This window comes from Aethalodelphis obliquidens, unplaced genomic scaffold, assembly GCF_003676395.1.
Source record: "Aethalodelphis obliquidens isolate GAN/ISIS:26980383/991018 unplaced genomic scaffold, ASM367639v1 scaffold5, whole genome shotgun sequence".
Taxonomy (NCBI): Eukaryota; Metazoa; Chordata; class Mammalia; order Artiodactyla; family Delphinidae; genus Aethalodelphis; species Aethalodelphis obliquidens.
In genome coordinates this window covers 15,782,320-15,808,597 of record NW_020837949.1, presented here as the reverse complement: position 1 = coordinate 15,808,597, position 26,278 = coordinate 15,782,320, and the positions used below count along the sequence as shown (strand labels likewise).

Sequence of the window (26,278 nt, the reverse complement as noted above, 5' to 3'; positions counted from 1 at the left end):
ACTTCAGAGAAATGAAAAAAAAAGTTTTAACTTTCACTTCAATATTATGCTAACTTAGGACTAAGCAATATCACACCTTAGAAGCAAGAATTATAAAGCAAATGGTTAGTTCTGAAGCTTGCTCAAAGGATAAGATACAAAGTAGAAAAGCCTTCAGTATATGAGTTGAACTTCAAAGATATTTATTAAAGAGCAGATTTTACTGTCCAGTTGCTAAGAGAGAAAAAAATAAAACTATACCTTCATTCTTCTTAGGGATTCATATACTCTAAAGACAGAAAGGTAAGGGTATCTATAAAGTAACGTGTGTACACTTACACAACCACATGTAGCTCTGCTTGCTAAAGAAGTAGGGTGATGTATGGGATGATTTCCTAGGGAATTTGTTAGAAATGGTTTAAAAAGGGAAGATTTGCATTGGCAAAAAGATGGGAGGAGAGTTCTCTATAGAGAAGACCAGCAGCATAGAGCCATGGAGGACAAAAGTGATAAGCAGTTTCACTTGATAAAGAAGGAGAGCTGCAATGGGAGCATGGAGAAATGAGTCAGAGAGTTAAAAGAGGGTGCTTCCAAGACTCAGCAATGTGAGGTCAAAAACTTTTTAAAAAAATGTCAGTGAAAATCACTCAGCAACTCCATTTTCCAAATATAACCTTGGTCATGCCTGTCACTCTTTTCCTCGAAGATAAAAAGAGCTTAAATCTAGAGAAGAGGAAAAAAGGAAAGCTCGCTGGGAAATCAATACCAGAAGAAGAACGTCTTTGGGTGGGTCATGCTTTCCAAGAAAGAGAAGAAGCCCTCAGGGTTAGTTAGGGAAGATACGAGAACCAGAGAGACGCGTGGTCAGAGAAACAGAGCCAACTGCTGCAGAAACGGTACGGTTTAAACGACTTTTTTGCTATCTTGTAAAACACCACTCTAATTTTTTCGCAGAGGCTGAAATAAGCGCCTTCACTTCCTAGGGTGAAAAGAGGGGATGGGAATGTCACCAGACTGAGCAGAATTGAGTGGATTCTAGCTGCTTACAAATCCCTTTTTCAATAAGGCTTGGGGCTTTGCTTTGTCAGGAGAGAAGCTGGAAGCTGCATAATTAAATAGTAATGTATTTTGTTACCTTGATAAAGAAAGCTGCCAGTGTGAAAGCTGTCTGCAGCATTTATGTGCTTTACAAAGTTCGGTTTCCATCTTTTCGAAAGATGGGTACGTGGTGAGGTGTGAAAATAGCAGTGATGTTTGTCATCACAAGCAGAAGTGACAGACTGGCCCTCGGCTGCAGGAATCCATACACTAGCAGGGCAGAGGTGTCTCCGCAACACCTTTCCAAAATGGCAGATGACAGTTTTGGTTTTGCCTCGTGTGTTTCATTGTGCAGTATTCTTTCCTAGCTTCGATGCCTCAGTCCCCTGAACAGAGGAGCCTTAGATGTCAGCCAGCTCAGGGTGCTCAGTGAAGACACCAAGGCGTGAGAGCAGTGCTCTGCCTAAGGTTACCCAACCTGCAAAAGGCAGTGCCAAGGCGATGCCTGGTCCTTCCCACGCCAAGAACAAGGCTCTTGTCTTTGCCTGAGGCTACCATCCATGTTCAAGTGACCACTGCCCAGAATGACACAAGTCTTTCTCTGTCCATTGGGCTCCCTGAAGGAGATGTCTAGTTCCAGTAAATTTGTAAAACAATGGGCTTAAATAAAGTCATAAGTCCATGCAAATAGATCTATCGGGTCTATTTATAGAAAAATATATTCCCATTTTCGTTATTTGACATTGATAGTTTTTCTTGCTCTCTCTTGCATTTTTACACGCCTGCTCTGTCCCTTTCTTTTGTTAATATCTGCAAGCAAACTATGTGCTAGGCATAGAGCTAAATGTTTCCCCATATTATCCAATTTAATCCTCACAGTGAGTCGACTAGATACGTAGTAGTATTGTTACCACCCCATTTGAAGGATGAAGAAACTGAGGCTTACTGAGGTTGACAGTTGCTCAACGGCTACTGTGTAACAGAGCCAGGCTGTCAGCCCAGCATGTGAAAGGCTGACGAGGGAGCCTTTTCTCCCCAGCAGGGGACCATACTGTCCCCCCTTATGTGGCTGTACAGACTGTCAGATAGCACTACGGTGTCGCTAGGTGATGAAACGAGGTCCTCTCTTCCCAACATTTCCCTGGTCAGCCACAGGGAAATGTGGCTGACCAGGGATGCAGGTTTTGTTGTCTCCATGCCCCATACTTTTCTAGCTCTGATGAGGGAAGGTGCAGAAAATAACGCTGCAGCACCGGGAAAGGAAATGCCATGGTAATGAACTACTCACAGGTATTGTGTGGAGTTACACTGACTAGAAGAAGGGATGTTGCATGAAGCTAAGAAAGTCATACCCTAAAATTCAGAGCATCCGGGAAAAGAGAATGGACACAGAAAGCCGGCAAACTGAGGAAGGAAGCATTTAGTTAACTTCATTCTTTTGAAAAAGAGGGGCTTGGACTGATGACTATTTTCCCAGCTCTATCCAGGACAGCACGGGCCTAAGGAGCTATAATGGGCATCATGGGCAAACAAAAATCCACACAAGAAAAATGCTTCTGAGATCCTGGAACGTACAGGTTGAAGTAACACATCCAGCATTAACTTCTGGGAACCACCCTAAAAAAGGAACAAGGTATTCTAATATTTTGCAACTGGTACTCGTGACAAGAGAGGCTTAGTCTAAGACCGTGATTCAGTTGCCAGCAGCCACCCAGTTCTTTGCAAGAGAAAGCCATCAAAATAAAAAACAAGCTTTAGGTAGAGCAGATTGGGTGAGAAGTTTTCATTGGCTATTAGGGTTTCTAGTTAAGTAGAACACAGACAAACGGAGTAACAATAACAATGATCCTTATAAAAGGACCGTACTACCATAACTGCCAATGTACCTGCTAGCCCCTTGGTTATATGGGTAACCCAGATAATATCATTCTACAGAGTAAAGAGCTTAAATAAACAGTAACATTGATAAAGCAAGCGCAGTTCTTCATCTCTGCTCTCACAGATGATGACACGCGGACCAAGCCAGTAATTTCCCACTCCCTTTTTAAACACTTACCTGTAGGACAGGTGATGTATCTGTAGGAATGAGATCTATGAAAGCTTCATTTGTTGCTGGAGGATCCACGACACAACGGTATTTGATGACCTCTTCCCACCCATCCACTTAAAAGCAACCACGAGATTAGCCTTCATCCCTTCCTCTCTCCTTTTTTTCTGTTACTTTCTTATTTTGCAGTGTTTTAAATACTTTAACTTAAATATTCTCTGAGGCCAAAGGCAATGTAAAGCAAAGTTGTATGTAAATCTTAGTAAAGAATACTCCCCCCTCAACACACACAGACATCTATAATAAGGCTTCAAAAGCTAATTAGATACTGATCACCAACAACACATTCCAAAGAACCCAAAAGGATCAAAGGATTATACAGTTACAGTCGATAGTCAGACTTAATAAGGGGGACTGAGAGAGAATAGTAGGGTCAGGAAAGAACTAAGGTAATACAACCTGATTTTGGAAAGCCCGAGGTGGGGTGGGTAGTTTGTTTTGTTCGCTTGTTCTGTTTTATTTTGTTTTTAATCAGCAGTGATTGTCTGTTTTCCTAGGAAATGTGAAAGACTAGCCAAGGAAAAGCATGCTGTCATCTTATTTTTTTTTTTTCTTTTTTTCATGCTGTCATTTTTGTTCCTTTCCTTTCACACAGCCTTTGGGGAGCACCCAGTGAGACCACCATAAAAGGCCATCTTTTCAGCACATTAGTAACTGAATTTCTTTGGAAAAGGACCAGCGCTAACCTATCCTCTACAAGAGGGAACAATGTTAATGAGGCCACAATGGAACTCAAAGATTTGTACTGGAAGGTGCTGTTTGCCAACACCACATACTGCAGCAAATGTTACAGTGAGACTTGTACAGAGGGAATCAGGTCTGTGCCAGGGCACGGCGTAGAATGGGGCAACATTTCTATTCATTGAGTATAGAGTTAAATAAGAAGGGCAACACCACCCATGGAGAAAAAATTTGGAATACACTCAAAAAACCAGTCAGTGGATAGGGAAGGATAGATCACGGGCATTTGAGTTGTTAGAAAAATTCATCATTGTTTGTCCTTAGAATTGATGGAGGTGGTTCGAAAACACAGAATTAATGAGCACAGAGGAGGGGCTGGAATGAAGGACAATGGAGGTGGTTTGCCAGAGAGATGGTAGGAGGGTACATAAGGCATATGGCTGTGTGAATACAAGGGAGATGGGATCTGGAGAGGGGCCCCCAAGCAGGAAGTAGAAATAATTAATTCAAGCAAGTAAACAAAACCAGGGTGAGGAAGAACCTCAAAAGGGAGCACTAGGTTCTTCATGAAGAACCTAGGGGTGAGACAGGAATAAAGACACAGACCTACTAGAGAATGGACTTGAGGATATGGGGAGGGGAAAGGGTAAGCTGTGACAAAGTGAGAGAGAAGCATGGACATATATACACTACCAAAGGTAAAATAGATAGCTAGTGGGAAGCAGCCGCATAGCACAGGGAGATCAGCTCGGTGCTTTGTGACCACCTAGAGGGGTGGGATAGGGAGGGTGGGAGGGAGGGAGACGCAAGAGGGAAGAGATATGGGAACATATGTATATGTATAACTGATTTACTTTGTTATAAAGCAGAAACTAACACACCATTGTAAAGCAACTATACTCCAATAAAGATGTAAAAAATAAATAAAAATTTAAAAAGTAAAAGTAAAAAAAAAAAAGGGAGCACTAAAAGGTTTGAATCTAAATATAAAAGCCAATAGGGGATTCCACAGTCATAAACTGAATTGGGGGCAAAAAAACAAAAACAAAAAAACCCTCTAGCAACTCTGCATTAGCTAGCCCAAGGTCACTGCAAAGTGGCATACTGCGATGGCCAATATTGAAAACTCTTCCTAGCAAGGCAATGAAAGATCTGCAGATGTTTCCATCTGTATCTTTAGCCAAGCTTACTTATCACATTTTACTAAAAAATAGCTTATAGAAAATAAAAAGGAAAAACATCTAACTTTCTTAATCCACTCTACTCTTCTGGTCATAAAATAATTGTCTTTCTATGTGATATTTTCTTTAGGAAATAGCTACCTTTCAAGAATTCTACCTTTTTAAGATTGAGTGCTACTGACCAGAAATTAGATCCCTGTTTCCTTGATTATGGAAGTATGGAGGTAAAATAAGTGAACAAGAATATAGCCTTAAATTGTTCTTCTGTGTCAAGGGTACTGCTCACTGATACGAGAAGAAAAAAATAAAATCTCTTTTCTAACGACCAATTCCAACCCAATAATTATGAGGTCTCCTTTCAACAAAAAGAATCAAGATTTCCTATAACATTAGCTCAAAACTTAGCCATGCTATTGAGAGACTATATAAACGGGGGCTAAAAATGGGATCTGGATCTAGAGTATGAGTTTGAATCCTAGTTCTACACATGTGACCTTGAACAAGTCACCTAATAGGTTTGTGCCTTAGTTTCCTCATCTGTAACATGGGAATAATAGTAGTACTATGATTGTTGTGAAATTTAAATATATATAAAACATTTAGAGCAGTTGGTTCAGTATATAATAGTTTGGTGTGACCTTAAAGTTACTTAACCTCTCTAAACCTCAGCAGAACATCCCTTAAGCCACTGCCTGGAACTTATTAAATTTTAATAAATACTGACCTTGTTTTTCAGTTTTAAGTACACATAAGAGTATATTATGCCAAATAATTTCAAAGGAGTAGTTGAACTTATTTTTGCTAAAACACAAGGACCCAAACCATTAATCCCTCCAACCTTAGTTTCTCAAAAATCAGTTATTCTTTAAAAAAAATTTTAATTTCAGGAGGTATCATAGTTATTTTAAAAAATATATAACTCTCAAGATGTGTAACTTTTATTTGAATAAAAAAGAATATAAATTTCTCTTTTTGATAATAAGGGGAATGAGCTACTTCCTTAACAATTTAAGCTAAAATGCTGGATTAAAAAAATCAGGAAATGTGGGGAGATGGTGGTAATAGTTGCAGCACACTATTTGAATATTCCTGAGTCTCCACATATAGAGAGACAGAGGAACTAGAAGAACCAAAAACACATGGTCAACATTTAAGACAAAGTAACAAGATACCCTTATAAACCTCAAAATTATGAGTGGCTGGAGAGAAGACACCAAGAGTCAAATGACCTGCATTCTATCAACGTCTGTGCTGGAAAGCCCAGGGAGGCAGCAGGGCAGCTGATGGACCTGAGAACAGGAAGCCTTAAAACAGCCAGCAGGTGTTCACTGAACAGTACAGTGGGCCAAGGTGAGAACACCTACAGAAACTGTCAGAAGCTTTTCCCATTCCCACAGCACATGAGTGCAAGGGCCCCCAGTAAGGACTAAAAGTACCTGGAGCACTGCACCCCCTGTAAACTCTTAAAACTGACCATCCAGGGCTCCCCTTCAAGATAGGACCCAAAGTGAGGGTAATCTTCCAAGTGGAGTACACACTGAGCAGAACAGGGACAACAGGAGTAAAGGAAAGAGGTCTGGATAAAAGTGAGGCTAGGGATCAAAGCCAGGAAGTCTGAGAAAGCAAGCTACCACACTTTTAACAGTACACAAAACCAACCCAAGAAAGAGCTCTCTGAAGTTAGAACAGCTAACAAGTGTTTTTCTTTCTAAATTTCAGAAAAACTAATTTCATATGAAGTATCAAAAAAAGGATGTAAAATCTCACATGAAGGAAAAAAAACAAGAATAAGGAACAGAATAACATTCCCACAAATAGTGGAAGTGAATCACAAATACTTGCTATAAAAAAAAAGTAGTAACGTACTGTTTCAGATGAGCTTAAAGACACAATACAAAGAAATATCATGTATCAGAATTAGAATAATTCAGAAATGAGGTGATATTCAACAAAACGTTAGAAATAAAAGAATAAAACATTTTGCAAATTAAACTAGAAAGAACACAAGAACAAATAAATTCAACCAATAAAGCCTTAAGTAGAAGAAACAAAGAACTTTTAAAAATCACAAAGATAAGAGGAAACGGCTAAAAAGAATGTGAGAGAAAATGGCAAAGGTTGAAGATAAGCAAAGAAGATAAGACACATACAAAATGAACTTCTGAAGAAAACTAAAGCAAAAAACCAGAACAAACACTTAATTCAAGAACACGGTTCTGAAGTTTAAAAAATAATAAACTTTATATTTAAATAGTGTCATGTCTCAAAATGATCTACATCCAGGCATATTTTCATAAAAATACTGAACATTAAAGGAAAATAAAATATCCTTTGGGTATTAAGACCAAAAAAAGTGACTTTTATAAGGAGAATATTATCATTAGACTTTAATAGCAAGTGCTTTATGACAGGAGAAAAATGTAATATTTAAAATGTCAAGGAAAGAACATGTGCCCCAGTGAGTCTGTATGCAGCACAACTAATTTTCAAGGGTGAAAGACTCAGACCAACTGCTATTGTATGAAAAAACTGGTTTCCTAAGGAATCTACCAGAGAATGTGGTTCAGACAACTAAAATAACTAGAGAGACTTAGACGTAATGACTGGTGATGAACATTAACTAGTTACTGTCATTATCTGAATATGATGCACTCTGAATTAATGTCTCTGTGTTTCCTATGCATTCTAAACAAGAACCGAACAAGCACCCACACACACAAACTCACAAATGGAGAATTTAATTTATATTAATCAAGTTTGGTAGTTTTCTCTGGTGACTGGAAAACCTCTCTGAAGGACTTAAAGAATTCTTGTGCATAAAGGCCCAAGGAAATGAGCAGCTCACCTAGAATAATCTTAAATGAATATGAATAAAAATTAGTAAAAATGAACAAGAAAACAACTTTGAAGAAATTATCTGGGATGCAATCCAGAGAAACAGAGATATAAAATAGGGAACAGAGGGTAAAACATATATAGGATAGCATGAAAATGTCTAACATGCATCTAAATGGAATTCCAGAAGGAGATATATAGGGAAGAGAAAGCATTCAGGTAATATTTGTATTTAAATGTCTATGTTAGAAAAATAGTAGAAAAGGAATAAAAATAACCCAAATGATTAGAAGGAAGGAAACTATAAACGTAAGAAACTAATGAAACAGAAGACAAATACATAATACAGAGGACCAATGAAGGTAAAAAATGGTTTCTTGAAAAACCAGTAACATAAAGGGCTCTAAGCCTCTGGTGAGAGGGAGAGAGAGGTGGAGGAGACACACACACACACACACACACACACACACACACACACACACACACACACACACACACACACACACACACAGCAGGCACAATCAATATTAAAAATGAAAAGGTAGATGTAACCTCAGATCTCATAGAAGTTACACAGACAGTAAGATAGTATTTAAAAATGTATGCCAAAAAATGAAAAATAACTTTAATAAAATGGATGAATTCCTTTAAAAATAGTTACCAATACTGATTCAAGAAGAAATAGAAAATCTACCTCCTCCAACATTAAAAAATACAAATCTGTCATTGAAATTTTCCCCACAAAGGGAATGCCAGCCCCAGATAACTTTACTGATGGGATCTTCTAAGATATTCCAGAAATAGATAACAAGTGTTACACAAAGTCTTCCAGATGTTAGGAAATGAGGAGATGCTTTCCAATTCATTTTATGAAGCTATGAACATCATACATGCACTATACTATAAAAAAGAAAAATTAAAAGCCAATCACACTCAGGAATATGGAAGTAAAATTCTAAGTAGAATATTAGTAAGCTGAACCCATCAATATATAAAGGAGATAAATGTAATAACCAATTTGAACTCATCTAATGCATATAATAGTGGTTTCTACTAAAAAAATCAATCAGTGAAGTGCACCATAGTAAAAGACCCAATGAGAAAAAGCATATTATCATCTCAGAAGATGAAAAAAAATTCAGTAAAATTCAATACCTGTTGAATTTAACAAATTTGAATGAAGGGGAAAATCCTTAAAGGTCTATCCACGGAGCAACCACACCACCAACACCACGACTACCTGCCAGTGACCTTCACAAGTAATGGTGACTTGTGGATGGCACTGACTTGGAGGTCAGGAACAAGGCAATACTGCTATCTCTATGTGTATTTGATATGATACCGAGTGTTCTAACTGGCACAGAAAGAATGAGAAAATGCTCATACAGAGCACAGTGACTGGAAAAGATGAAACAGAATTCTCAGGAAAATACTTTCCTCACAAAAGGACCCTTTAGATAAAGTTTATGAATATAAAAGATTAGCAGGGATCTTGATTCAAGATTTTGAAACAAGATTCTAAGTCAATTGCCTTTTAATACGCCAACAATGTTCACTTAGAAAATATAATTTTAAAAATATAAAATATCACTAAAATGTTAATACTTAGGAATATATTTAACAAAAGATGGCCAAAACCTTCACGAAAAAAATTATAAAACTCTGTTGATAGGCATTTTAAAAGATTAATTAGTTAAAAAAAATTAAATGTAAAGAGATGTGGTTTGAGATGAAAAGACTCATTATCATAAAAATATCAATTCTCTTTATACTCATGTATAGATTCATGCAATTGCCATGAAAATTGCAACACAAAACTTGATAAGCTGATTCTAAAATTTATATGAAGAAGCAAAAGTTCACATACAATCAAGACACTCTTGAGGAACAACAAATTTTAGGTATCTCCCAGATATCAAGATTTCTACCAAAGTTACAGCAATTAAAACAACATGGTATTGTACAGAAATAGACATATGGATAAATAAAGCAGAAAAGGGAATCTGGAAACCCCACAAATATGGAGAGACAGAACAGGCTTTGCAAGTCAGTGAAGGAAAGTCCCCGTTTGAAAAGATAAACCACAAACTGGAGAAAATTTGCAACACATATAGTCAACACAAATTTTTTACCTAGAATACATTAAAATGTTTATGAATCACTGAGAAAAAACAACCCACTGGGGAAAAATGGGCAAAGGAAATGAAGAATTACATAGAAAAGTAAACACAAATGACCTACAAATATATGAAAAATGCTCAATCTGATATGTAATTATTTAATGCAAATTAAAATCACAAGATACCATTTGACATTCCCACCAAACTGGCTAAAAATTTTAATCAGTTAATATCAAGTGTTGACAAAGGTGGATTATTAGGAACTCTTACTGCAGTTGGGAGTATAAATTAGAATGATCACTTTGGAAAACAGTTTGTCATTATGTGATCAATTAAATATGTGTATAACCTACCACCTAACTATGCCATTGCCAGGTTTAAACCCTAGAGAAATTCTTGCAAATGGACACCAGGAGGAGTTATGAAAAAGAATGTCCATAATATTGTTTGCAATAGCAAAAAGAACAAAAACAAACAAAGAAAGAAACCCTGGAGCCTACCTAAACATTCATCAGCAGAATCTGGATATATAAATTGTTATATATTCATACAACAGAACACTATACAACATGAAAAATTGATGAAATGAATATGATGCTCATCAACAAGGATAAATTACAAAAGCATTATTCTGTAACAAAGGAAGCAAATCACAGAAGAGTTTGCAAAATAATTCAATTTATAAAAGTTCAAAATAAGCAAAACTATATACACACATATATGGAATACAAATATAAAATATATATTTATACACACACATATATCCATAGGTGAAATATGCATACATGAAGTAAAATGATGAAAAGAAACAAGGAAATTTTTAACAAAAAAGGCAGAATAGTAGCTATCCCCATAGGAGAGGGAAGAGAATGTAATCAGAAAGGCAATCACGAAGCTTCCAGATTACAACAAATATCTTATTGTTTAGACTGGGGGCTGGGTACCCAGTAGCTCCTTTGGTTATAATTTAAACTGAGCAGATAAATTTTATACACTTTTATGAATATTTCTATTTCAGTAAATGTATATATACATATATATTTATACTAGAGAGAAATATGAATCTATGGTATTTGAGCCAGAGACAGCCACTGATGTATTAAAGAGCTTTAGGCCACTCTACAATGCGTTTCCCTGCACAACCCACTGCAAAGTAAAACTGCCTCGAATCCTGACGGTGGCTCGTCCTTGGGGACTTACACTGGTGATCATGGCTGTTACAGTTTTTATCTCCAGATAGCCTCCACTCCCATTCTTGTTCATTGTGTTACTGTTGCAACAGAAGAACTACCATATAAAGTGAGAAAGAACCATTTTTACCAACAACAGGTCTACGGGCTAGGACAGGAGAGGGATACCTGCTTCAGACATGCCAGGGGGAATCAGATTGTTGGCATTTCCTCTCAATTAATGTCTTTTACTTTGTAAGTGAACAGACATTGGTTGGAAGCTGACCCTCTGTCAGTGCCCCAGCACAGAGGTGTTCTGAGAGGCCGTAAAGCAAGCAAGCTAAGAGGACAAGACAGAGTCTGAGAGCTCAGAGCGGGCGAAGCAGCCTGGGAACCCACCAGACGTGGCTCCAGGGGCAATAGGCACTAAATGGAGAGGAAACCTGTAGGACAGGGCAATTCATCACATCAAGCTTCTCTTCTGACAAGGAGTAGGACTCTGGCTTCCAGCTGTAACATTAAAATGTAACGTTCCCCCTGGGACTTCGCATGGCGGGCTTCCCTGAAGCTTCAGTTTCACTCAGTTAGCTAATTATGAGAGAATGTGACATTGGTATTTACTTTTTCTACGGGGACAAATCATTCTCAGCAGGAGGGAGAAGTTGTTATTTTTGGTCTGTTTTGTTTTGTCATTAAAAGGAAATTACTCACACAGTAGTAAATAACCTCTTGTTAGAGGGAAATTTTTTTCTTTCTATAATTCTATCAATTCACCTGAATGCTGACAGTCACTTCTTTTGTTTTCTGGGGACACGGTGGGTAAATGATCAAGGGTGAAGTGTTAGAACTGGGTTTGAAAATTAACTCTACCACTAACTAGCTGTGTGATCTTCAGCAAGTTATGTAAGTACTGTGAGTTTCCCCCACTAAAAACTGAGGAGAACAATTTTACTGTGTAGTGTGCTTTGTTAAAGATGAAATGATGTAGCTGAAACACTTCAGCACAGTGTCTCTGCACAAGAAGCACTCAGTAAATTTTAGCCTCTATTCTTAATGACTCTGATACTCTATGATAAAAATAGGAACATTCTACATTTCACTTATGCCTTATGTCATCAATTTCCCATACCTAATGACCCCGTATCTAATCAGAAACTGTCCCTTTACTTTGTCACTGCAGGCTGAATTGTGTATTAACCATTTTACTACTCCTCACCCAGATATAAAAAGGCTTCCAATAAAATTTAATATTTAATGATAATGTTGAAAGAAACATTTTTCACACCCCTTCTCCTCCCCAGCACATCTTTTAACTTGTCAAAGGCAGTATGTAATGCTGAGCAAACATCATCATAAACACATACTTCCTCATCCACTGCTGACATCAACAGCATTATGTTCAGGGTGCTTTTAACAAATTGGAAAGTGATTTCACAATTGAACTCATAACAATCCCATGAGGTAGGCTGGGTAGATACGAATAGCCTCACTTTACAGGTGAGGAAACTGAAACTAAGAGGGAAAATAACAAGGCCACGATATCCAAGCACATTTTCCATGAAAGGATAATCTGAGGGGATCGAGAAGGTCAGGGTTATTGGACTTTGGAAAATTAGATTTTCTCAAGAATGAAGTCTGTTCTGGGGATAGCCAACGTGACCAGTCAGAGAGAGAAATAGGATCACTGGTGGAAAGCAAACAAAATAGAAAGGCAAGAGGCACAGAGCTTTCTTTTCCAATTTCACAATCCATTTGCCCAATGTGCCTCGAGTTTTCTACCCGTAACTTTTGAGAAAGCAAAAATGCTACTTCTTACCTCTCTTAGAGTACACTGCAATGTCATTATTGTATACAAACACAAGTTTGATGACATGATACTCAAGGTTTTATGCTAACCACAGCAAACATGAACACTTTAAAATGTATAAACATAAGAAAACACATTTTAAGTACTAAGAGAAAATCTTGGTGATAAAAAAAGGAAAAGAATATTTTTCCAAGGATACATGGGCTAGAAGATATGAAAATTAGGTAAGATTAGGTCAGTCAGCATTATAATTTTACATTACATATTTGAATCATTTTTGGAAGTTGCAGAATCAACGTTTTGAAGCCATGAAAATGTAAAAGCCCTCTAATTTGGATAATGTTTCTTTAATCACACACACCCATATATATTCTTAAAATAATCGATTTTGAAGTGCCGTTAATACTGAACAAGTCTTCCGGGTAGTTGTCACCTGTTCACGACTCCCCAGGACATTGACACTGCTTGCTGATAGCCCATAACCCTTAAGAATTCCTAGCAGACTACAGAATTGTAATTCAGAAGCCCATCCCCCTTTATTCTGGAATGGGAGATTAAGTTCTTACAGACAGGAAGGCAAATGCAAACAAAGGTCATTAAAGTCCAAGGACCTCTAAATATGCAATAAAAAACCTAGTCAATACCAACATCGATGAGCAAAATAGCATATAACAGTAGGTCATCATTAGGTGGGTGATGCCTAATTCTGACTTAAGAGGCCTGAACATAATTTCCCCTGTGATTTTTCATAGAACATGATACAACTTCATTCCAACACTGGGAGAGACTTTATGATACGGCAGCAGAACAGGCCTACTTAAAAACTCCACCTCTCTCTAGGTATTCAATTAATGAACATCTTTTGAATGTTTGCTATTTGTTAGATCTATATCAAAGAACTCACAGTCCAGCAGGGGAGACAGGTAAATCAAGCAACAAATTTTTAAGTTAAATTCTAGAATGAAGAAAAATATGCGATGCAATGTTAAGTAGGGCAGAAAGCTCTCACGGATGATGAGATGATTAACCACACGTCAAATGGTAAGTATAAATTGTCTATGGCAAAAAGAAGGAGTGACTTCTGTCAGAACAGCCTGGCTAAAAGCAGGGAAACATGATAAACGTGCTGAGTTTCAGAAATTAGATGTAGTGCCACATGGCTAGAGCACAGAGCATAGAGACGAGGGGAAAGATGCCCAAAGAAGCAGTGAGCAGTAGAGGAAGATAAAGAGTCCATCACTTAGGACTTTCTAGTCCATGTTTAAGTTCAGTATTGGAAAGATGAATACAATTATTGGTCTATTGAAAAGATTTCATCCTACAGGCAATGGGAGTAGATGTTTACCATAATCAGTTTGGTGATATGTAGGTATATAGTGAAATAAAAGAAGGAATTCTAGGTATGACTATCAGAAGACAATTTTAAAAGTCCAAGTAAGATATGGAGTGGCCCTAAATGAAAGGAATGGGGATGGAAAAGAAAACAGAGGTAAAAGAAGTGTAAAAAACAGAGTTGATAGAATTTAGTGGCCAGGTAGCAATGGGAGGGTGAAGAGGAAAGCTTAAAACAGCTGTCTTTTTTTTTTCATTTTAAACTTGTTTGGCTAAATAGATAATGGTGCCTTAGCTGAATTAGGGACAGCATGAAGTGGAATGTCAGTGGTACTCTTAGAGTCCTGGCTTATCCCTCTTTTATAAAAGATTCATCGAATTTCACTTTGTATTGCAGTACATATGTGTCATTTCACTGCCCCCTTCCCCAAAAGGGGACCCATCAAGCTCCTTGAGGGAAAAAGTTCTGTGTCACACATCACATTGTCCCTGCACATAGCTCCATATAGCATATTTGTATAACATGATTATATAACATAACTGACCCATTGTAAACACTTAATAAAACATTTCTGAATGACTGATTGAATATATGTACAACCCCAAACCTTAGATGTGACAAAACTACACATTTTATCCTGTGAATAAAATAGTCATCTCTTAAAATGCAAATAACTCACCTCAACTGTGTAACAACTCAGACTACTACCAATTTCAGACTCATAACATTCTCTGTAAATCTCAGTGTCCACTCTGGAAGGGACTTTTGGAAATATCTACTACAAATCCCCACTTTAAAGGTGAAATCTGTGACTCAGAGAAGTTACATGACCAGCCAAAAGTCACATAGAGTACAGCTGACGCTTGAACAACACGAGTTTGAACTGGCAGGTCCACTTATATGAGGAATTTTTTTCAATAGTAAAAACTACAGCACTACAGGAACCGCCGTTGGCTGAATCTGCCAATATGGAGGAACTGCAGATATGAAGGGCCAACTCGAAGTTACACACAAATTTTTGACTGCATGGAAGGTGCCCCCAGCCCCTGCATTGTTCAAGGGTTAACTGTATCTGGAGATGGGACAGAAATCAGAATACGTTAAGCTTTGAAATATTGGTCAACCAAAATAGTTGTAACAGATTTGAAGATAATACAAGACATCAGATTTAGCTAAAATGCATTAAGTTTTTAAAAGCGCTTCATATTGTGCACTAAAAAACACAAGGCAAACATCTTGAAGACATTTTCTTAAATAATTCTTCCCTCTGACAATGAAATGCAAGGACCACAGCTCAACTTTTAGTTCTGAATTAGTATAAGTAAGACAGATTCTTACCGTGATCTTCTGAAGAGACTGGTGACCTAAAATGAGATAATAAGCATGATAAATCCTTTGTATGTGACACTGATAATTATAGGTACAACAATGATCAAGAATAAGCTCATAGAAATTACACCCCCAAAATTCAGTTAAATAGAAATTCAGTATAGTAGTAGATGGTGTAATTGATGTGTTGGTTGTATGGTATATTCCAATTAATAACTCCCAAAGCTTACCTGGATTGGTTGAGTGGTAGATGTTATTAAAATAGTCTATAGTCTATTAGCATGGTGATGTAAGACTGAAACAAACGTAAACTGTCTGGATTTATCACACACAATAAAAGAATTCACAGAAATGTGGTGATGGATGAAATCCTGTGAGGTCACTAGTGCTGAAAGCCAGGCCTCCATAGAAAATACCAGGGATGTAAATAAGCACTAGATTAAGTGTCTGTACGTAAAAAAGAAATCTACTTGGACAATAAAAAATGAGACAGAAGAGAAATGGCATGTGCCCTTATCAATGTTGCTTTTTGCTTCCACTCACTGTGGAATTTAATGTTTCAGTGAGTATGATGTAGACCCTCTACGTGTTGGCCTTATGTCTCTAAACCTGTGAGAGTCAGGCAGGAGGGCAACCATTGGGATCTCATAGAACTTCTACAAAGTGATAACTTCTGCATACCATTTGAGGCTCAGGTCTAATTACAATATTAAGATACCAAAGGATGATCATATCAACCCCTTTCACAATAATGACCTTCTTTTCTTTCTCGGCTATTAATTGAGTTACTTTGAGCAATACAGACACAACTTTGTTGATGAATTCCCCTCAAGTTTGAAAGATACAGTCTTGACTACTGACTCATGCTTTTCTTGGGAGAAAGAGAGATGCATAATACTGCATTCAGAGGTGTTAGAATTTTGAAGGGAAAGGCAAGAAACCAGGAGGGAGGGGTCCTCTCCTCTAAATGATGGGCCTGCTGGAGTCCATAGCAGGGAGATGACCAAAGGCAAATGCATGAGTTTGGTAGTAAAGCTACCAAACTTTATATAACTGATATTTATATGTAGTCATAATATAACTAATATTTATGTGACATGATGACAAACGTTGGGGCAAGAATGATTCAGTGAGTGCATAGTGGTTGAAGGGCAATTCTAGCTACTTTGGGATGCCTGATACCACTTTACTTCATCTACTGATCAGAAATATTTTTGTCCATTATGTGAACAAACAGTACAGTATAAAGACACAGGAATAATGGTGAGACAGCCTTGAACTTCCATTGGGTGGCAAAGTGAAATCATTTCAACCTTATAGGTCTCTTCAAGTAGACTTCTGTGTGTGAAAACTACAGAGTGTCCCCAGATCTGATGGAGAGAAAACTGGAATCTGAGTGGTAGACACGGGAGCAGGGGGAGGGAACCTGACATAATAACTTAGGAGGGAACCTAAGTCATCACTGTGGTGTTGGCTGCTTGAGAAACGCTGCTGGGCCTCCTCAGGTGGAGCTGATCTATCCTCTCCCTGGAGTCCCCCTATTTCACACTTTCACACACCAGTCTTCCCACTAGGTTGTGAGCTTCTTGGAAACTAGGACCATGTCTTGTTTAGAACATAGTGGGTCCCTGATTAAAATGTATTAGATTGCATTAATTTCAGCACCACACACTAGAGTTCAGACTCAGACACACTCTGGAGCTCCTCAGAAATCACCATGTCACCATAAAACCACCTTTGAGTTTGCCAGCTCCTAGGTCAGCTGTGAGGGAAGGGTCTAGGGAATGACCTGAAGCTCCAAATTAGTGACAGCGTGGGCACTCTCAGAGCCAAAAGACATCCTGTGCCCCCTGCAACAGAGATGACCACCATCAAACAAAGGGGAGGAGGGAGCTGAACAGAGGTGAAATGAGATTGACATGTACACACACTACTACATTTAAAATGGAGAACCAACAAGGACCTACTGTAGAGCACAGGTAACTCAATATTCTGTACTAACCTAAATGGGAAAAGAATTTGAAAAGAACAGACACATGTATAGGTATAAATGAATCACTTTGCTGTACACCTGAAACTAATACAACATTGTTTATCAGCTCTACTCCAATATAAAATAAAAATTAAAAAAAAATTAGAGAATTTTTTAAGTTGCAGAGGGCATGAAAAAAGAGTCAGCAACAAGGAAACATCTTCACTCCTGGTATTTTCTGATGGGAAGGAAGCAAAGCCTGTCTTGGATGTTTTGCAATTAATTTCTCACAGAGCTATAGGAATAAAGGAAAATCCATGCCAATGGACCCCTAAATGTCTCAGGTGGAAGGCCAGTGAGGGTTTTTGCTGCCTTTCTGTAAAAGCAAAGCACTAATATTAAATCTGAAAAATTCCAGATGGCTCCTTGAGAGCCCCAAGGGGATGCCTTCTGCGGTATGTCCAGGCAGTGGGGAAGAACTATTGATTTCAGACTGTTTTCTAAGGATTAGTCATGTTGAGTTTCTGTGTTGAATGTCTCCCACACGCCTGGGTTTGTGGAATTTTAAGACATATGGAGTATTTCAATCCTCACTCAGTATTTCACCTTTCACTGGAGCGAGTCACTAAATTATTCCACTGAGACATGCACATCATCCATTATTGCTGGAAATGGGCATAAAAAGTTTTCTGGAACTTAGCTCAGGAGAGAAGAAATATCATGAAATCAGCAGTATAAGTTATTTTTACAACAGAGAGGTTGAATCCCTGCAAGAGATAATGTTCCTTAACCTGACAACAAAGGAAGGAAAGAAAGCTCACTGCTTATTCCTCCCACTGCACCTGAAAGACTTGTGGCTTTGTCCCAGCCTGTTCATTTCTCCTCCACATACACTTTATCTTGGAGAACCTATCTGCTCTCACAATGCAGACTATTACTTCACTAGCACTCAAATAGCTCCAGGATTTAGAGTTTTCCTCCTCACTTCTTTCCTCATCCCTAGTCTTTTATTATGGGCTACAGGATATTTATACTTGATTTTGCTTTGTTTTATTGGTTTTGGTATTGTTTTACATTTTTATTTACATTCATTCAAATTCAGCAAAGACAACGAAAACAAAAACTCAAGACCCGCATTTAAAAATCTCTCTATTTTATTGACCCTGAATAATTATTATTCAGATTTGAATCTTTCCCTTTATGTCGATTCAAACCTGAATAATAATTATTACTTAAGACCCTTTTAAGTACCAGGCACCGTACCAAGTGATGTGGATCAAAAAAGAAACAAGATATCAATTTCAAGGAACTCACAATCTAGTGAATGAGGAAAATATGTAAACAAGTAATTATATTATAATGAAAAAATGCAATAATCAAAACGTGTATGAGTAAAGGGGTAGCATAGAAGAGAGGGAGACCAATTCTCTTCCAAAAAAAGTAAAAGGTGGCTTCATAAAGCAAGAACCATCTGAGCTGGGCTTTGAAGGATAAGTAGAAGCCTATTAAGTACGAAAAAAGAACTCCAGGTGGTGGCAACAGGCATATGAAATAGGGGTAGAGACAGGAAATTTCATAACACGTTATCAGATATACAAGCAACTCAGTGTTGCTCAAATATAAAGGAATCATAAACATCAGGACTAAAGGCAGAGGAGGGAGGGGCATTTCATGTAGGAGCTGAGGGGCCAATTTGAAGTGCTTGTCATTTACCTTCTAAGCTACACAGAGCAAAGTTTTGAAGCAGAGAAGTCACACGTTCTCACCTGTGCTTTTGCTTGGGCAGCTGTAGCGAGCAGACTACAAAACAGCAAGAATAAAGGCAGAAGACAAGCTACAGACTAGTATCGCAAAACTGCCACGTTAGTATCTCCGCTCTTTTTCAATCCTTTTTGAAATCCATGGAAAATAACAAGGAGAATAAGAAACAGAAAAGGAAATATCATCTTTGGCTAAACTAGAAGATGTCCCTAAACTGAAATTATTATATATGAAGAAGAGCAGCTAAAGTATAGTAAAATTGGACCAAGTTTCAGGGAGACAGAGTGTTTCAATCTTAACTGAGGAGACATGAGCTACATCACGGACCACAAAACCTATGACAGAAAGCCCTCCGCTCTGAGCCATTCAGGAGCAGAATCAAACCCTGGAGGAGAGAGCTGCTAAGAAAGAGTCTGAAGACAAAAGATTCAAAGTCAAGCTTCCGGAAACACACCAACCCACTATCCCTAATTATCCATCCAAACTAGCGGTTCCAAAAAGAACTCACCCAATATAAATATGGGTAATGAACAAAAAGGAACCATCATGACATTTACACAAAAATACCCAGAGAAGAGAGCAGGACAAGGATCTTCTGAAAAACAAAACTCAGGCTGAGAACATCCTAAAAAGATGATGGCACGAAGCAGTGGTGGCGCAGTGGTTGGGAGTCCGCCTGCCGATGCAGGGGACATGGGTTCGTGCCCCGGTCCGGGAAGATCCCACATGCCGTGGAGCGGCTGGGCCCGTGAGCCATGGCTGCTGAGTCTGCACGTCCAGAGCCTGTGCTCCACAACGGGAGAGGCCATGACAGTGAGGCCCGCGTACCGCAAAAAAAAAAAAAAAATTTAACAAATCTCCATGAAATGGATAAATGGAATAAGGAAAGGAAGGGAGGAAGGAAGAAAACAAGGGAAGGAAACAGAGTCTCTGTGAACAGAAACTTAAAGAAGAAACAAAATGGTCAAAAAAAATAGCTAAAAGACGACAGCAGAGGCAAACAGCAAAGGTTTGCCCAGATCTCTGAACTATTAAGTTATAGAAAAAACCTGCGGGCTTTCCCACAGTATCACCACTGCAGTGGGAAAAAAGGGATTAAGGGGAAGTGAATAACAATTAAAACTATATTAAGTAAGAATCCATTCATTTATTCATCCCTTCAAATATCTGCTTTGTGGAAGTGTTTTGCTTTTTAACCACTTTGATTTACTTTTCTATCATTTTAATTGGAACACTTGCTAGTGAAAGTCCCCTTCCCAATGTTAACCCTGCTTAATTGAATATCCATACTTTTCTTTCCTTTTAAATGAAGGCAAGACTTCTCCAGCTAGGGTACACATGGGAACTTGAAAATAAGGGAAGCCTCAGGAAAATAAGACACCATTTTTAGATGGGGAATTATAAAATTTAACTGGTAAAATATTATTTTTATGCTGAAACAGGCACAGCCATATTATGGATCCCAAAGCAAAAGTTGCTTGAATTCTTAAAGCAATAAAGTTAAAAAAAAAAAAAATTTGTGTTTGAGACAGTCAGCTTCAGGCATGTCTCCAAGGTCCCCAAGGGAATGAGTTTGTTCTCCTCTGTTCCCATGGAAAAGACAGAAAATATGAAATTATCCACTTAAATACAGCTGTAACATCCTGGAATGAATTATTTTATAAGATTAATGTACACAGATATCAAGAATCTGAGGGAATGAGACGCAGAGTACACATCAGCTGCGGCTACTGTATTGGACAGCACTGCTTCTAGACCTTGTCATCCCTAAGACACAAGGAATGTCTAAGAAACACAAAAATGGTTGTGTAGATTGCCTTCCATCAGCATGTTTCCCTTCAAAGCCTCTGATCTTTCCAGTAGATCAATCACAAGGCTGAAGGACACTGAAAAACGTGCCCAGTGTTCTACCAGCAATGTCATAACAATAAGAGCACAAGAGTGTCCTAGTTAGGAGAGTGAAAGTCTTTAAGAAATATTGCACTACTTGCAATGTTTTACTGTTTTCAATCAATAAACCTAGAATGGAGACGATGGCCATCATGACTAGTTCAGCCTTTATGAGGTGGTGAAATGCTTTGCAATACATTTTAGATACGGGCGTTTTCTTGGCAGCCTCCATGAAATCTCCAAGCTCTTCCTAACACAATACCTCCTTTAAAAAAAATTTTTTTATTGGAATATAGTTGCTTTACAATGTTGTGTTAGTTTCTACTGTACAGCAAAGTGAATCAGCTATACGTATACATATATCCCCTCTTTTTTTGGATTTCCTTCACATTGAGGTCACCACAGAGCACTGAGTAAAGTTCCCTGAGCTCTACAGTAGGTTCTCATTTGTTATCTATTTTATACATAGGACCAATAGTGTATATATGTCAATCCCCATCTCCGAATTCATCCCACCCGCCCCCTTTCCCCCCACCTTGGTGTCCATATATTTGTTCTCTACCTCTGTGTCTCTATTTCTGCTTTGCAAATAAGATCGCCTATACCATTTTTCTAGATTCCACATACATGCATTAATATACGATATTTGTTTTTCTCCTTCTGACTTACTTCACTCTGTATGACAGTCTCTAGGTCCACCCACATCTCTCTTTTTTTATTTGAGTAATACTGTCCTGACTCTACTTTTTTTAAGCCTCTATAAAATATTTTGCTTTTATTTTTTTCATCTCATGGCTTTAATTCGATACCATCCATGGCTTTCCTACTTGGCCCTTCCTTGGACTATCTGTATAATTCCCTCCCTTGGACAGAGAGAGGTCAATAGACTATCCATTTTACATATTCTTTCCTAAAAATAGATTAGATATTCACTGGGGACCCACCTATATGGGTCTGTTGCTTTTTGGAGAGAATCACCCACAAATGAATGTTAATCTCCTTCCCCAGTGTCCCCAACACATATACCCTCCACTGAGATTTTCTAAACCACCTCCTGGTGGGGAGTTGGCAACCAAAGGGGCCACCACATAGAAGTGAGCTTGGAATAAAAATACAGGACAGGTGTAAGAGGCACCTGAATAGGCACAAAAGCAGAGATTCATATTCTGAAAATACTTAGCCACGGATTATTTCTATAAGACTGTGGATGGGGGAGGGAGCTCGGAGATATTCATACCAACACACAGGCCTGGCTGGAGGAACCAAGGCCCCTCATTTCCTGGCTACCATCATGCAATTAAAAGAGAAAACACAGGAGGAATGGCAGGGTGGTCTAGAAGCTGTGCTACCTCTAGACTCCGCCCGGCACACTGCAAATAAACCATCCTCGGCTGCAAAGTCCTCGTGAACAAGGCTGTCCGTGACCACACACTGAAAGCAACTCTCTCTAAATATATTTCACCAATTTGTCTTGTCATGCCTAACATTCCTCTTTACCCTCTGTTTTTTTTTTTTGTTTTTTTTTTGCGGTATGCGGGCCTCTCACTGTTGTGGCCTGTCCCGTTGTGGAGCACAGGCTCCGGACGCGCAGGCTCAGCGGCCATGGCTCAGCGGCCATGGCTCACGGGCCCAGCCGCTCTGCGGCATGTGGGATCCTCCCGGACCGGGGCACGAACCCATGTCCCCTGCATCGGCAGGCGGACTCTCAACCACTGCGCCACCAGAGAAGCCCTCTCCTCTAGTTTTTCAGATGAGGACCACATCCAAAACACTACTTTCTATAAGCACAGGGTGGATCATGCAACCTACTCAGGAAGAGAAAGAGAAGCATCTGGTTTCTAGCTTTATATCAACTCTGAATGTTGTTTCCCTCTCTCCTTTGTCATTCTACTTTCACTTCTTCTTCCCTCTCCTGACCACAGCCCTGAAGGTTCCCTGGGCTCATCTCATCCACCTTTCTTACACTTTGGTGAAAGCCAGTATCTCTGTACACACAGCCTCCCATCATGTGCTGATGCACCTGCTCCTACTGAAGAAAATCAAGGACATTCAGGCCTGGGCAGAGTTCCCCAGGTTGGACTCTGTTTCCTGCCTGGACCATTATTTCTAGTTGTCTGTTAACAAACTCTTGAGTAATGTCTCAAGTGGAAACTGATTTCCCAGCTGGACATCCCTTCCAGGCACATTTCAAGGGTCCACACACCACTGCTGAAGAAACACCATCTTTGTTTTGCATCTGTTTTACCTTGCACTGATGAAGCTACAGAAATTCAATTTATTTCCTGAAACTGTTGACGGACAAAGAACTTTCAATTAAGTCAAGCCAGCCAGGGGATGATTTAACATGGTCTCAAAGCATCGCTGTAGGTAATCACCTCTGGGCAACAGGCTTCTCCCTTGAGCTTCCCTCAAGGATATGCATTGCCTAAGGACTGCTATGCCCAACCTATGACATCATTTTGAGGGCTTGAGAGAGCAACAGCGAGATCACAGATCTAGCTGACATCTTCACCACCATCACTCCAGGCCCTAAGCATCTCTAACTGGATAAAATAGAACCAGAAATCCCTTAGCACTGAGAACCTCCATCAACTATACAATCCTCTCTGTTTGCTTTTCCTCCCTCTATTATGAATATTGCTATTAAGACGATGAACAAAGCACATACAGTAAGGGAGCAGGCGAGAATGAGAGCAAAAGAGATGAAAGGTACAGGAACCACACAAAGTGGCATTGAAATGAGAGAAAGACAAACACATTCTCTATTCAAGTGGTCACAGACCCATTCAGGGATTGCCAAACAGCCTCAAAGGTAACATTCACCACCAACAGAAGGGAGGGTTGTGGAAAGAGAGAGATGGGCATTTGTGTGGAGGTAGGGAAATAAGTTCCAGAACTCAAATAATAGAGGCTGCTTGGGGAGTTCTTCATTTGATGTAAATTTCCTCTAATTCTGTTCATATTCATAATGTCCTATTAAGACTCTCCTATCCAAATATACACCCGATGATCCCAACGTGAGCTGTACTTGAAATATCCTTTTTAATAAGTTCCTGTGTTTAGTTATATTTGGTGTTTTGCAGACAGCACTTTTACCACTAGCCTGTATGATTCAGTTTCTTCTATACACCCTCCTTAATCAGTCTGCAGAGTGAGGAAGAAACTCCTAACGCCCTTTGAGCTTGAAATTTTACTGCCACCTACTATTCATCCCTAAGAACTGCAACCAAATGAGGGGAAGGAGTTTCTTTGAAATGCATGGTTAGAGGAGAAACGGACAAAAGTGGGCGTCGGCTACAAGAAGAAAGAGATTTTTAAAAAAGAGAGATGACCTGGAAGAACCTAATACAGACCAAGTTCATTAAACATGAAAAACTGACCATCACACTTTTTAGTATGTAAAATATGAACACTCCTGGGAAATATTTTAACCTTTTGAAGGTGTAAAAGCAACAAAAAAATTGTGCATCAGACATTGTACAATCATGCAGAAAAGAAACAGATGTGGTAGTTCATATTACAAATCGGGCTTTGCAATATAGTTGCCTCTGCCTAATTTCTAAAAAGGGATTAAAGGAATAGAAAAGGAATGTTATTCTAAAATCTGATCAAGGAAGATATACCTGCAGAGACCTGGTGGGGAGTATAATATCTTTTAGAAAGAGCTGCCGGCTTTAGGCTAATGACTCTGGGAGACCTGGCCAACAACTGCTGTTGAGACGCAATCCATCTGGAGTTTTGTAAGTGTGGACTTTTTTTTTTTTTAAGCATAAATTGAAACAGGAAGCTCTAAATTGTGAGGGCAAGTCACATGAGTGCTACGTTCAGTATTAACACAAGAAACTTATACAAAAGGCCATCTCACATATCACATGATTCAGGATAGGCAATATCTACCTTGTGGAACCAAGGCAACTGAGCAAGGGCTTACCCCCAGCTAATTATTTTTATGAAATGCAATACGGATTTTTGAATCCAGCATTGGAAAATAGAAGAAAAAACCGGCTGATGTGGGAGCTGCTTTGGCCCTTCTCCTGAAGATAACTATAATACAGTCCAGAAGTTTTCCTGTCAAAATCTCCTCCTACCTAACCCACTTCTCAGAAGAGGGAATTCATGTTCAAAACACTGGCATGGGAAACAAAATCTAAAAAAAAGTCTCTCTCTGCCCAACTCTTGTGTGTCCAAGGAAGGTGCAGTTTCTAAGTGATATATTATAAACAACCCAAAACAGGAAAGGAGCTCTAAGAGAAAACGATAAATTGATGCAAATAAGTCACGGTACAAGAAGTGAAAACGGGCTCCACAGACTCTTTGAGAGCAACTCAGTTAATCCAGTGTTTGAATATTAAGCACTCCTACATGCTTAGCTATAACATGTGGCGGATACTGAACTTAGAACATTCCCACTTAGAAATCTCCCACTTTCAAGGAGATTCCAAGGGGGCTATCGGGTGAGGTTACCATTACCTACGACTGGAGGAAGTCGTAAAGTAATGTCTGTTGTTGTAGTTGCTCTTATGCTTGGTGATCAGCTCAAGAGCTAGAAAAGTTCGGAAAAGGGAAAACGTGGTCCCCATTTCCCTGAATTCCAAGTACAATGTAGCTTCTCTACATTGTAGAGCTATTCCTTACCCTGGTCTCTTCGGGGTTGTGGGTTCAGAGGTCCCCAGAGGTTTCAGAGAGAAGTTCCACTCTGTACAACCTCCAGTTTTCAAGAGTGATAAATGCACCCCCTTCACATCCCTGACCCCACACCTGAGCACACCAGGCGATAACTGGTCAGTATCTCTCCAACCTGAGACTCACAGGCAAATACTTTTGGAAGGATTTCAAAATTATCCTTCACCCTTTAAATCAATTTAATCAAATGATTCACACTGAGACCGACACACTGAGAAAACAAGAGGTTTGGTGGGAGTTTGAGAAAAAAGCAAAAGGATGGACGGGTTATTTTGGAGGTGAGTGGTTAGAGAGGCTGTCAGGAGACAGCTGACACCTTGAAACAGACCTCCGAACACTGAATGCACTGGGCTCTGAGGAAGTGGGGTGAATGGGACAAGGAACAGAGGGCCA

At 39.0% G+C, this 26,278-nt stretch overlaps 1 protein-coding gene across 1 annotated transcript in view; it reads right to left on the bottom strand.

The window, feature by feature from the left end:
• Positions 1 to 26,278, bottom strand: part of DGKI (diacylglycerol kinase iota) — a 258,213-nt gene that overhangs the window by 39,163 nt on the left and 192,772 nt on the right. Inside the window, exon 25 of the mRNA XM_027101799.1 lies at positions 15,589 to 15,614. Within this exon, the coding sequence (XP_026957600.1) occupies positions 15,589 to 15,614 (26 nt within the window). The remainder of the gene's footprint in view (positions 1 to 15,588; positions 15,615 to 26,278) is intronic.